The sequence below is a fragment of the Hylaeus volcanicus genome, chromosome 5, assembly GCF_026283585.1.
Source record: "Hylaeus volcanicus isolate JK05 chromosome 5, UHH_iyHylVolc1.0_haploid, whole genome shotgun sequence".
NCBI lineage: Eukaryota > Metazoa > Arthropoda > Insecta > Hymenoptera > Colletidae > Hylaeus > Hylaeus volcanicus.
Window position 1 is genome coordinate 25,699,847 of NC_071980.1, and position 14,439 is coordinate 25,714,285.

The 14,439-nt window shown below is 39.9% G+C and overlaps 1 protein-coding gene across 2 annotated transcripts in view; it reads left to right on the forward strand.

Moving 5' to 3' along the window:
• Positions 1 to 11,276, forward strand: part of LOC128876724 (pancreatic triacylglycerol lipase-like) — an 11,899-nt gene extending 623 nt beyond the window's left edge. The window contains exons 2-8 of one of the 2 annotated variants that reach the window (XM_054123300.1): positions 380 to 939; positions 2,566 to 2,837; positions 3,935 to 4,205; positions 8,026 to 8,265; positions 8,931 to 9,164; positions 9,808 to 10,132; positions 10,621 to 11,276. In XM_054123300.1, the coding sequence (XP_053979275.1) occupies positions 771 to 939; positions 2,566 to 2,837; positions 3,935 to 4,205; positions 8,026 to 8,265; positions 8,931 to 9,164; positions 9,808 to 10,132; positions 10,621 to 10,726 (1,617 nt within the window). In that variant the 5' untranslated portion in view covers positions 380 to 770 and the 3' untranslated portion in view covers positions 10,727 to 11,276. Of the gene's footprint in view, positions 1 to 379; positions 940 to 2,080; positions 2,199 to 2,565; positions 2,838 to 3,934; positions 4,206 to 8,025; positions 8,266 to 8,930; positions 9,165 to 9,807; positions 10,133 to 10,620 lie in introns of those variants that run through there. The other variant, XM_054123301.1, reaches the window with a different exon arrangement.
• Positions 11,277 to 14,439: the final 3,163 nt, after the last annotated feature.

Here is a 14,439-nt window from a genome sequence, read left to right on the forward strand (position 1 = left end):
TAGAATCCAAAATAGGGGTACAGTTTAAAGACCTCAATTGGTTAGAATATCGAGCGCACTCGAACTTGTTCACTTTCTGCCATTTCAAGTACATCTTAAAGCTTCTCTTATTTTGTCTAGATTATATACCGAAACGATTCGACTATTTCTTCATACATATACTTCTACATGTAAACAAAAACGTCGGGTGGGCTATCGTTTTATCCCGCACTGTATCCCAGCGCCACGAGTAACCGCTGATACCGCCGTCCGAGTTTTCGTTTATTTTGCAACACCCTGTTGCCAAGGCGCCTCTCCCGTCAAGCTATCTCCAATTACGTCAATCGTTCCTTTTTTTTTTTTCTTCTAACATTCTTGGTACGCATTGGTGAACTATCAGGGCGCGTATCGGAGATCAGAAATGGTCACAGTCAAAGCCAGACGGAAGAACCGCCTCGTCTTCTGCTCTTGATGACGCGCGTACGTAGTTAACTTCGAGACCACCACCGACAGTCATTAATTCCGATCGTCCAAGTCCAGAGACCATGAAGAGGAAGAAATTGTTCTCGAGAGTGTTCATCGTGTTCCGAACGAACCAATCGTAGTGAATTCCGTTCCAGAGACTTTGAAGCCTGCGGATTTTGTGGACATCCTCTGGTGCGCTTGGTGACTCAGTGTTTCGTGTTCCTTAGTTTCTGTTCCCGTTGCGACGGTTCGAAGGTAGTGGCGAAGGTAAATAGGATCGAGAATTTCGAAGAAGCTTCAGTGCTTCGGAGCATCAGTGACGCAAAATGTTTCTCAACGAGACGATGTTGATATTCGCTGTTACCGCAAACCTTGTTGCGACCATAAAAGATAAGCAAAGCCTCCAGGCTGTTAACAATCATATTGACATACATAACGCGACAACCACTACTTTGTCGCCGGAAGAAGAGGAAAATCGATTCGACTTCCAGGACAGTGAGTAGAATATCAATTTCAGCATGGTTTTTCTATTTCGACGAAATTTTCTTTTGCATAAGAGCTTCACGTTAGCAATGTGTACCAACTGAAGCACTACGAAGGGCAATTTTTATAATAAATCAACAGATTGACTGCGACGCGAGTTTTCCGTGTCTAGTTATGATCTTGATACTTACTCAAACTAGAGTGCAAAGAATAGAAATGTCTAATACTTCATTAAGTCATTAATATTTCATAGAATTTTTTAATTATAGCAATGTAATTAAAAGGTTTGCAATTTATTAGACTTCATTGGTCGTACGTTCTGTAAGTTCAAAAATGACAGTCAACGTGTTAATTTGCAAATGCGGTGTAAATGCGATGTTTATAAGGTCATCAAGGGGTGAAAATTAGGGGATCTTTTTATAACCGCCTGTATAATAGTGAATTTCGGAGTTCTGTCAGTTCGTGAGGAACAGCTATGCAACAAATATGAACAAGCACTGTAAAACTTGAATCTTCAATATAGGTGAAATTTATTATTTTATTTGGGAAAATTGATTAGTGCCTTCACCTCTGCGGTGTATATCAAGGTCAAGGTTATCGAAGAATCACTCGGTATCATACTATGTTTCATAAATGCATATCTGTTATATAAACCATGTACAATTATCGTCTAATTTTGTTTACTATATTTTTTATCGCATCGCATGGTGGATCTGTGAATGAAGGATTTATAAAAATGGAACCAAGTATTCTGAAGTACAGAGGGTAAAGTCCACCTAATCACGAAAGGTCTTTCTTTCTAATAATACTATCGACATGGCTACACAATTCGATGCATTTGTAAAAATTGGAAAGAAAATAGAAAGCGTGGTTCAAGTTGCCAGTCACGTGCATGCAAACCACGCTAATCGTTGATCCAACTACTAGACAAAACAATGGCGAAGCCTTCGAGGAACTGATCAAATGCAACGTGCAGAGATAACACGTGCCAGATAACCCCTGACGAGCATAGCAATTCATTTCGCGTTGTTGAAACGTAGATCCACTGTAAACATTGATAAATCGTGCGACTTCGTAAGATAGATGCCCGTCTGGTAACGTCACAGGCGAGTTTTTAGTTACCAAAGTTGTATAGTTTCATTGAAACTCGCACACTTGTTAACATTGTAGCTATTGGTTCATTTAGGAAGACTCTACGACTTACATGGAACACTTCCTACATTACTCCGTATTAATCCAGGTTGAAACTAACTTCTGCGTACTATCACTAGGTATATCGAAAGACGTATATTTTTTCATGTCGAGTATTGCGAGTAGGTTCCTGGAAATGAATACTTAAACACAGAAGATTATGAATAGGCCAAACAAAAATAAAAGCGTCAAATAACAATTTGCTTAATTTTTCTTTTAAATCGTATCGAAGTCGAATATCGAATCGATCGCTATAAATGCCTTACTTTTATACCGTGGACAATTTTAAGATCAACGAAATGAGAATACAGCCCCATTTAACCTGTTTATGGAAGAACTTTCAAAAAGATTGATACTATTTCTCTATAATCTCGCTAACCAATCAAATTTTCAACTAGAAATACGTTTCCATCGGACTTTATCGAGTTTAATTTACTTATCGCACAGGCTGGTACATGTGGAGGTGCTTCGAACCATACGGTTGCTTCTACATCGGTCCACCATGGTCGGGAGGAAGTAGACCGGTGTCTTCGTTTCCTGCACGCCCAGACAGCATCAACCCCCGTTACCAACTCTATACCCGCACCAACCCTGAACAACCCCACGAGATCAAGATTGACAAATTCGAAACCATTCGGGGGGTGCCGTTTCGAAAGAAGAATAATCTCTACATGATCGTTCATGGATTCCTCGATAATGGCGATACAACATGGGTCTCGGTACGTAATTTCATGATTCGAAGACCTCGGAGAAAATTTGAAAAATTGCATTTGAGATTCTGATTTCGGATGAATGAAGTAATAATATCTACATTCACAAATATATCCGCATATACCATTTGTGGTACACGCAGATATATTTAACGCGCTGAAAATATATATTTTATGACAAACTTAATTCTGTAAAATATATTCTCACCAAAAAAATTAGACACACACAATCGCATCTTGTTTTCATTTCTACGACCAGTCTACACCTTACCACACTCTAATACCATATAACTCGACGACTCGTCCACCTCAACAACTTCCCCTCGTTTCTCAGCTGCTCTATAGCCTACCTTACTTCCCTCATACACGCATTACCAACCCTTGCCATTCTGTCCTGTTTCCATGCATCCCTTTCTTCTTCTTCCCTTTCTTCTTCTTCCCTTTTTTCACACATCCGTCGGCCTTTCGGGCCTCCCGGCACAGAGGGACCTTCAGGTACGCTGAGCAATCCCCATTGTGGTCCGTGAAGTCTGCGGATGGCTAAGCCACCTCCAACTGATACCCTGAGTGCCATGAATCGCAATACCGATTCATGCAGGCGCAGACTTGCATATGTTTGTATTTGTATTTTTATTTAATGCGAAACATTTACATAGTTATTGACACCATTTCCTGTAACAAAATATCTGTATGTTTACATATTCTCCCTTCCTAATACTGGTTATTCCCGCTTTTTTACATTTTTACGTTTGCATTTCACAATCGTATCATCATAACTCCGCGCTTCTTATCCGTGGCTGGCCACTTTAAATTGTAATGCATAACTTCTCGTCTCTATAGGGACCCACTGGCCCTCCTATATCGCATAACTTCTTATGTCTTCGTTGCTTGACAACTCATCTATGAGTTGGGCGCCCTCTCCATAACTCGGGTACCTCGGGGTTGCTAAGCCCGCACTGTAGCTTACAGAAACACCGCTACAACCCCTGAGGACGACTTGCATTTGTTTCGAACTGCCGGTCATCTCCGCCGCTCCTCTCCGTCCCATCGGCCCAATTCTATCCGGAACATCTGTTTTCTCCATCGATGCGAATTTCTCATTGCAGAAAACGATGAAAGAGCTACTGCTCCGAGAGGACTGCAACGTGGTGATCGTCAATTGGATCGGTGGAGCAGGTCCACCTTACACCCAAGCCGTTGCCAATACGAGACTCGTCGGTGCCATGACAGCCCGTTTGGCGTCTCAGATAATCAAAATTGGCGGAATGGATGCGGCCAAGATGCACTGCATAGGTCACAGTCTTGGCGCCCATACTTGCGGCTACATCGGGTACTTCATGCGACACTCGTATCAACATCAACTTGGAAGAATCACTGGTGAGTGGATCAGACTTTATCGTTTTATAAATTCCTTTCGTTGGTGTATCTACACTGGCAACAAATAAAACCGCGCCATCGGTGGATAAGCCGGTGTGGTAGATCTCATTTTTCTTAATTGAGGATTTTATACTTGTGGTAGTTTTCACGTTGTGGAACTACGAAAAATCTAATACGGACACGATATAGACCTTTCCCGATGCATCTTTCATTTCTTTTCTATGTAAACATTTTTATCGAAAACAGCAAACGTGATCAATTCTTCTGATAAATATCACAAGTGACCAAAACGTGTTTGCCAAGAGTGAGGCTTTTAGAAATACTGCAGCAATTATTTCCAGAATTAGCAGTACATTTGAAGCTAGTTAGACACCTCTTCGTCGATAGAACCGCATTAATCACGAGAATGCTTCAATATACACACTCTATCCTTTCATTTTCCATTTCTTTCTTGAAAGATTCACTTTGCATTTGCATAATTCTGTTCGATTAGTGATATGACTGTAGCCTGTTGGGGCTCATTGGTCCCTCTATAGCTTTGGTACCTCGGGACGGCTAAACCGTAACTGTGACTACGATAAAAAAAAAAAAAAAGAGCCACAGCCTCTGAGGATCAGGATGCATAGGAAAAAGCACATTTTCCAGAATTATCAGCCTTCCTGGACTTAGTTAAGCACGTCTCCGTAGGTGGAACTCTATCAATCACGAGAACCTTTTCCCATTTCTGATCAATCCACTTGTGGCTGGGGGGTAGCTGGAGGCGATTCGATCAGTCGAACCACGTTATGTAAGCTATCGATCCCATCGGGAATTACCAGGACATCAGAACGCCACGAAAGCTTGGCTGGGAACGAGCGTAACAGGATAATGAGAGAATTGTAAAGCAGGGTGGAATCAGGGTAGCCAAGGCCCTCCTACGGGCTTGACTTGTGCAGACGGGGTGGAAACGCGAAGCGGCTCCCTTCGCAAGGGTTGGACGGATCAGTTATTGACTGGAGACGAAACGAGCCTTCCATTTACGCCCTTGGTCCCGCCCGAAGACAAGATCCGGTAAACAAGTGGAATAAGGGAGCACGAAACACCAAGAAGTGGCAGGTGAAACGATGAGGCCTTGGATGTAACGCCAGCTAGAATAATACGTTGGCTGCAACGTCAGTCGTAGGATTCACGAGCCACGTCGATTGACTCTACGTTACGAAGTTGTTTAAATTTTAGCGTTGAAGAAGTGTATTTGACTCGTAACTTTCTATATTCGTGATCGATTTTCTTAATAACGGGGTTCAGGGTCATTAAACGAGTCAAATTTATAGAAATTGACTCGAAGTCCACCTTCTGAATTTGTTTTGCATGTTAAGAATAAAATGACTCATAAAATATTCGTAACGATTGGAAATAAGTGGGAACAGAAAGAAAGTGCCACGTTATTTATTCAGAGAGGGAAACGTAAATATTCAAACATTTTTCAGTCACGTTCTTGCGCGTATTGTTATTTAGTAATGCATTGCCCCTGAAGGTATACCTACATTTTTCCCATTCGTTCAAGGACAATCTCATCAGGCGCAAACTTGGCAGGAGAAACGAGTCTTTATAACTTTTCAATTTGAGTATTGAGTATACCGACCAAAAATAAACTGAAGTGATTTAAATCCGCTCTCTGGGACTACTGACATTTATCAGACATATTAATTTCAACATCGATGAAGTAGTCAAAGGTAAAATGAAATTGTTTAAGTTCACTTTGGTAGCCTAACGACGTCCACTAAGCAAATTAAGTTTAACATTGATGAACTGGACAAAAGTACAATGAAGTTTTATGCAATTAAAGCAGTGCATAATCATATCCAGGAATACTATAGTAAACGCGAATTCTGAAAAGCTCCCTGGTGAGCTTTTGACCTATTCCTCCGGGACGTAACAGATAATTTTATTATTTACACAACAATACTTGTAATGATGATTGCAAACAGAAATAGGAGAGGTGATTATGCATCTCCGACATGAATCGTTATGGTCCATATTATTACAAATTCCTTTCACCGAGCATAATTAACAGAAAATAAATTCCCAAGAATTCTCTGTGTTTAGATTAAAGGCCACGTTACGAATGATTAATCAAACGCATCGTGCCGAGTAATGTATTCATGATTTGTAAATTTTCTCTAGACACTATCCGTTTTACAGTATGTATCCTTTGTATGTATTCTTTCCAACAAATGGTTGAACTGGATAAAACTATTCAAGTTTCACGTTATATGCATCATCTTGCAGCCCTTGAATGTCTTTCGTATCCTGTATTAGATACAGAACAATTGTGCATTTCTGATTTTGTCAGTTTATAAACATCGCGGGAAACTTCGTAGAAAAATCCTCAGAATTTCCTAAGACCTCGATAACACAGTAACTGGTGGTCATATAATTAGCAATTCACTTCCTGGTAAATTAGACGAGTAATCCGTCAAGCATTCTTGTAGGAAAATGTAAAAGTCCTGTCGAGAATGCGGTAAGGCTCGCTTTCCTTCGCGGTTTACGCTTTTAATTCAGTATCTCGCCAGACCGAAAAATGACTTCCGCCATTGCGCAATGCAGATGTAACGCGGTTCGCGTTACGAAAGGACATGTAATACTTGCGTTGCGTTTATCGTACGGGCTTTTTGACAAGGTGAAACAAGATTTAAAAACGAAGAGCTGGCCTCAAAGATGGCCTCGAAGACGTGCGTAAAATAAATTCCAACCAGTTCGAAACTGAAATTAATTCGGCAGACGGTGTTGGTTACTGATGGGTTATTGTTCTTTTGATAGCTGATGAATCTTATCGATGTTGTACAAATTGAGACTTGTACAGAGGTATTTAATACGAAATCTATACAGCAGGAAACAATTCAGCAGTGGGAAGAAAAACGCTAAAATAATATCAGGTTATCCAGAAAGTTCGTGCGAATTTTTAAGAGAAAACTTCGAAGGCACATTTGAATTGTAATATACATTTATTTATATGTATATTTATTGAATTATATAGGTATTATTTTGTTCCACAACCTTTCCACCTTTTAAGGGATGTACATACATATGTTATTTGTTTTCAGCCATTTCGACATATTCAGACCTGCGCCAACTATCAAAAATCGGCATGGATTTTCCGGACGACCCAATACACGAAATATATACTTACATGGAGTGCTTTATATACCAAAAGTCAAACTGAAAATTAACATGAATTATAATAAAAATAATACGTGAATTCTAGAAAATTATAGGATTTTATCAAAGCAACTCCATTCTATCTTCAATAGCTCATTAATGTTATATTAACGTGTATGATGCGTGTCATTGAACTAACGAAGTGAATTCAAACAATTCTACCTTGAATCAGGTCGTCAATGATCAAATTAAAATGTGCGATAAAGGTCATTAGACTTTCAAAGTGTACATCTGATCAGCTTAGCAATGTTACAATTCATTAAATGTACACGTGTGCCGAATGTTCCTAAGCAAACAAAGTGGATGCAAACAAAGTGGATGCAAACAACTTCGTTCTATAATAAACAGAGTTTATTTTTTACCCCGTTTTCATTTGTCATACCCTTATACCCATGGTTAGTTAAAATTATTTTGGATATTAGTTTCGGAATATAAAGTGAAAGATCAATCTGGCTGGAAACTTTTGCACGCCACTCAATATCGAGTATACCTGTCCTAACTCCTAAGACTTGCCTGAAGCATGTCTTCCGGTCGGTTTCTCCCAAATGTGTACGATGAGCCGATCCACCAGGTTATGGCAACGTTCAGGGAAGCATCTCACGTTTCGTTTTCTTTGTCAAAGGCCTCGATCCAGCCGAACCGCATTTCAGCAACACGTCGACTATGGTACGACTGGATCCGACGGACGCCACATTCGTCACGGCCATCCATACCGATTGCAATCCTTTTATCAGCGGCGGCCTCGGTATCACCCAACCTGTCGCGCATATAGATTTCTATCCAAACGGCGGTCGCAATCAGCCCGGTTGCAACGAGAGTGTTTTGAATTCAATCACCTTGGAACGTGGGAGCTTCTTTCGAGGTGAGATCTCTATTTCGTAACACTATTTATTTAATGGGCCACGACACTGTAACGGCGCACGCCAAAAAGAAGAACTTTTAGAGATTGTTTGAAAAAGAAACTGTACGATGAGCTGTGTTCATACTTTCATTATATTTTGTTGAACATTTAAGTAAAGTAATTTAAGTAAAGAAGAAATGACCTCACGATGTTATTAACGTGGCGTTACTAGGTTCGAGGGTGTATAAATTGAGTATAAAAAGAATATCATTGAGATTCGATCGACAGCTTTACGACCACAGGGTATATTTGAAATCGACAAAACTAAAACTTTTTGCAACTCGGTATGAAATATTGGATTGATTCATAAATAACCCGTTTTTTACCTTGCGATTTATTTCCAATTATATTATTCTATGATCTGTTATACATAATAGATCTTGATCAACTATATAAGCATCGTCCATTTAGCAAACAAATTAAAAATTGCTACTTGCAGAAGGTTCACCGAAATCGTGATTATTTATAAAGCAACACAATAAAATCAATTATTTCGCATCCCTTTTAGTGGAATTTCATAACCACCGTGTTTCTGTTGCTCGACGAATGTGGAAAATAACGATAACCAGGCAATCATTTCATCCACCACTCTAATCATAAGACTGCCAATCCGTTTTCCATTTCAGGCATTAAGCGATTCCTAGGCTGCAATCATATACGCAGCTGCGAATACTTTAAAGAGAGCATCAACTCAGCGTGTCCATTCTTAGCTGTTCCTTGCTCCTCGTGGAACAAGTTTCAAGAAGGCAGCTGCTTCGATTGCGTGAACCAGTACTGTCCCAGGTTCGGATTGGACGCTCAACCAGGAAATTACCATGCCTCTGTTTACCTAATGACGAGCTCGGAAAAGCCGTATTGCAGTTAGTAATTCCTTAGAATCGTTCATTTCTAATGTACTCACCATCGAAATCAACGAATCCCATTACACTCTCGTACTTCATTTCACTATTTCCACTCAAAGGTTACCCAAAGGTTGCAACCTTTCTATGTTTCTATGCTTCTATGCAGGCTTAAATGTTGATACTAACCCTTTGGACTCGAGGCCTTTTTTTCTGGTATCTACCAGCAACTCGAGATGTTTCTTAGCATTCTATTGCCATGAATTCTAAGCTATCCAGATTTGAGAATAAGGTCACCTTTACCTCGCCGACAATCATTTCATCGATACTTGGAGCTCCAAAGAAACGAAACCTAAAGAAACATTAGGTATCGTAGATGTGCTGCGTGAAACCTAATGGTGACTGAGAGCCTCTCGAGTGCAAAGGGTTAAACGAGACTTCCAGTTGCAAACCGTGTTCTTCGGGTAAAATACCGTAGATTGCTTCTTCGTTGAACCACTCCACTTTAAATGAAACACCCTGTACTTCATGTGCCATTCTCTTCATCCGATTGTGCCGTTGTCCTACCAAAGAAGTGTCCATTTTCAACTCGCTTCGTTGTTTACGAATAATCGAGAGTTCTGTGAATTTTCAGTAAGCAATCTATCCGTTTGCACAATTTCAGGGGGTCACTACAGGGTAACGATAAACATCTCCAAAACAAACGAGAGTTTAGACCACGGTGGCGAAGTTGGCATGTTCGTTATCCGAGTTCTGGGTGAGAACAAGGAAACGGAAAAGATGAAACTCAGCTCGCATTCCAAATACTACGAGCCAGGTAGCACTCACGTAGTCGTGCTGGCTGGTGAAGTGGTCGGCAAGCCTGAAGCGGTTGAAATCTCCTGGGAATACCAAGCTTCTGTCTTCAACCCCCTCACGTGGAGGCTTCTTCACACTCCACGTGTCTACGTTGACTCATTAGTTGTCGATAGTCTGGAATCTGCTCATGGGTACGTATTCCGAGGGCATGGAGTAATTAGAACTGACGATTTGGTCAATGACTGCGAACGAGGCAGATGACACCATAAAATCCTTGTGTTGTACTTGACAAGAGAAACTTTACCTTTGAAAGAATAAACATTTATTTATCGCATCGTGAATTATGAACCTTCTAAACTAAATTTCTTTGGGTGAATGTTGACAACGGCGACTGTGTCATGAACGTAATATGTTTGTTTCTAACCAAAAGGAATAATTTCGAGTCCACAATTAAATGAAATTAAGGGAGTATATTTTTTACCAATTTCGAGCCCATTTATTACACCCAAAATATTTCACGTAGACTTTTGAAATCTGGTGCGTGTACTTAACATTATATTTACAAGATTCTCTAATATTTCCAACTGTCCCCCTTTTACCCCTTTAATGTACCCACTTGACATAAAATTTGTTTTTTTTTTGTTTTCATAACATGTTTGTTCTTTTTTGTTTAATCTAGGATCACAGTGTGTCCGGACGCAACGAAAGCTTTGATTGCCAACGAGCCTAAAATGTTTACAGCGAAGAACTGTCAAAGCGTTGAATTAAACGTGGTTTCTACATAATAATATACTCCATCTTTGACCTACCCCTACGGATCTTTAATTTACCATAAATAATACGATTTGAATGTTAAAGACTCCGAAAGTGTTGCTGCATAATACTTGAAACAGTAGACAGTGCAACAGTTTCACGATTAAAAACTGTGAATAGTTAGTCAAATGTAAACATAATTGTTTCAAATATACTCTTAGATAGTAACTGTTGCAAGAACTGTTCAACGAAATATACAGCAAAGAGTATCGATATTGTTTTCTTAATTGTCAGCAGCTTTGTCCTTCAGCGTCTGCTTTAAATTATTAAATTATGGTTGGAACTGGATTAATTGGCCGCCACTCTTCTTCTATGTCACCATGGAAGAACGAAGCACTTAGTGGTCTTGAGCGGTGAATTAATTCTGTCGTGACTTTAGACTGCGCAATGCTGATTGCGTTTCGTCCATAATCTTCAAGATATGCATGAAAGGAAGGATATAAACTATTTTTACAACTTTCTCAATGTGGAATCTGTATTACTTTTGTTTAAAAAAAATAAAATAGATTTTTTCATGCTATAGATGATACTCTCGACACTCCCATGTCCTAGTTCCAGGATTCATTTTGACTTCATCTCGAATACTGATCCATTATTTCCGTGCATAACAGTTTCTTCTTCTGTGATGCATACGACGTGAACCCATGCGATGTTATGGTCATAATTACACGTAAGCTAGACAATGTTCTATTGTACATAAAGATAAAAATAAGAAGTTATTGTTGTAGAAGTAGTAATATCGTAGAGAAACTGTCCCCACTCTTCTACAATATAATACAATGAAATTAAAAGGAACAATGCCACATGAAACGTTAGGTTTAAAAAATTATCTTGCTAAATCTTCCTAGTACCGAGAGAAGGATATTTTCTGATCATTATACTTCGATTGAATTTTTCTATTTCGGCAACGTCACAACGTGTAACTACTCGAGAAACTTCACTTTCGACCATATTTTTCTATTTCAGCGACGCTACAACGTGGAAATAGTAAATTAATTTCTGATAACCGAGAAATTCGATTTTCAGTCCCATTTTTCAATTTTCGGGCCCGCTGGTCGAACGTCGCAAGAAGGAAGTGCTCTTCCATTCTCAAGGTATCGGCCAGTCGGAGTCGATCCGTCTGCCAGCGATTCTATTGCATTGAAAGCGGCTCTCGTGTTTGATCCGTGGCGTAATTGCAACGTAGCGAGCTAGACATCCCACGGTGGTAATTTCCTCGCGCCGGAAAACGCGACCTTTCAGAATCGAGGCGAACGTTTTCCGCAGTCTGTCTTTGTTGGCGCCTAGTTGAATGCGCGAGTGGAGCATAATAGCGCCGGTTTCGAAGCCACCTTTCCTTTCACTGTCATTATGCACGCGTGCTTCTTTCACCTTGGCAGCCGCTTTCATACGTCGCCGATAAATCACTGCTCGAAGATTGGCAACCCCGTCATTTATAGCCATGGCGTCCTCCCGTGGACAGCGTGTATCCTCTTTGAATAGCCAGAATGGCCTAGACCGTTTGCAATTAATTTGTTTGCGGGATACAGTTAATTGTATCCGTTACGTGTTTCCTCTTCGCGGATGTTCCTTACGTTTGGTTGAAGGAATGTTCCTTTGTGTTAAGCGTAGAAATGAATTCTGCGTCTTCTTAAAATATAATTTATTTACGAAGAGCCGTACGAATCGTTGCTCTTTGTTGGCAGGTCCAAATTAGTACGATATTAGTACGCGAATAATCGTAATAACAAACAACGTATACGACGGTCATTTTCTGTTAGTTATCGATTATGGATTTTCCGTCACTCGTATCTCGTTAATCGTCCACCGTTGATCATCGCTCGATCGTCGCAATTACTAATTATCTAATTTGTCAATTCTTTTCGCGTTTAAATGTAATCACGTGTGCTTTCGCAGCGGTCGAAATCGGTCATGATCGTAACAACAATCATTACAACTGCGATCGTCGCTAATCATCACGACCACCAAATACGAAACTCGATGAGATCATGTTTCTATTTGGATAAGAATGGAAATGAAAAAATTGTTTTGAAGTCTCGCGCTGGTGATTTCTTGTATTTTGAAATAAAAACAAAAAAGAAAAAACCTGCGGAACTACGTCAGAGGCAATTAATTACAGATTTAGAAATGACGTAACGCTACTGAGTTAGCTGATTACGGATGTAAATAGCGGAGACGATTGCAACACAATAGTTTCCAACACCATTACTTGGTAGAACTAGACGAAAATGAGTATCGTCGTAAAGGACCTTTAGGATTCTGTTTTTGACAACAAATGGAATGGATACTTAAACGAGATTACCTTTCACGTTTAATTGTAATCATGTGTGCTCTCGCAGCAGTCGAAATCGTCACGATCATCAGTCGACGCACTAGTTGATAATTTGTGTTTGATTACAACACAAAATCTTAAAGCTCTTCCTGGAAAACCCTTTCCATAGCCCTATCATGCATAATATTCCAGTAAACTGTAATCGTTGAATACAGTGAGCCTGTGATCTAATTGTAAGCTAATCGTCACTTCGTTTAAAAATAGCGGATATTATAGTGGTCTTCGGTCGATCCTGACCATGAGTTAACCATATTATGTCCGAGCGAATCCATGGTTGAGCGCGCACGGAAACTGTCCTTGAGAGCCTGCCCGTGCCCCATAATTTGACTCGAGGATCCAAGTGAGAGTTACTTCCGATGATGAAAGTTAAATGTAATTTGCACGTTCATGCGGCGTGCAACAATGAGGGATATATATATGCGTTTATAGAAGAAGGATATTAAAGTTACTGCCGACAATATTGGAATAAGCAGTAACGACGATTAAAGAAATATTTGAAATTTCACTTTTTCGAAACAAAGACAGCGAATTATTAATGTACCCAAACGACGAGAAGATACATCTGTTTAAAGTAGAATTATAGACAGCGATGGGCAAAACCGTAGGCTTCGAATAAATCTGAAGTTTACCGACATGTTTGTCTCGCTTCCTTCTTTGGAAAATGTTCAAACGAGACAAACATATCGGCAAACTTCGGATTTATTCGAATCGTGAGTTTACTTTATGGTTTTGCCCATGGCACTGGTTATAGAAGATTGAATATAAAGGCACAGAGTTATTAGGTCGTCCCATAAGTTCGTGCCGAAGACTGTGTCAAAATTTAATAAAAAAAACCACAGAAATTTTCTAGTAACGATATAATGACTATCTGAGAGAGGTGAGAAACTATTGTGAAATGAGACAGATTATCTTTTCTTGCGACACTCGAGAGTATATTTCACATATTAATTTGAGAAGTAGAAGTATATAAATGGCACGAACATTTAGGACAACCTAATAAATTCTACATACAAAAATTTGATTTTGAATATAAAAGGTTCAAGTTCGCTCGACTACTACGAGCCCGAAAATATTAAAAAAATTCAAGAAATGGAGTAAACCGTTTCGACTCGCGAGGGTCTGACATGTCTGCGAAGACATCAATGAACGAGCAAGGAGACTCCAAACACGTCCGTACGGTTAGCGCAGAAAAACACTCTACCGCATTTCATCCAAGTGAAAACACCGCTTACGAAATCGTCCCGCAAGGATCGAAGAAAATCCGACCTGGCTGGGGCCGTTTGCATTGTGCCAGGGCAGGCAGGTAGTCGGGGGATATACCACCTGGTGGTGGGCGAGACATTTCGGATCAAG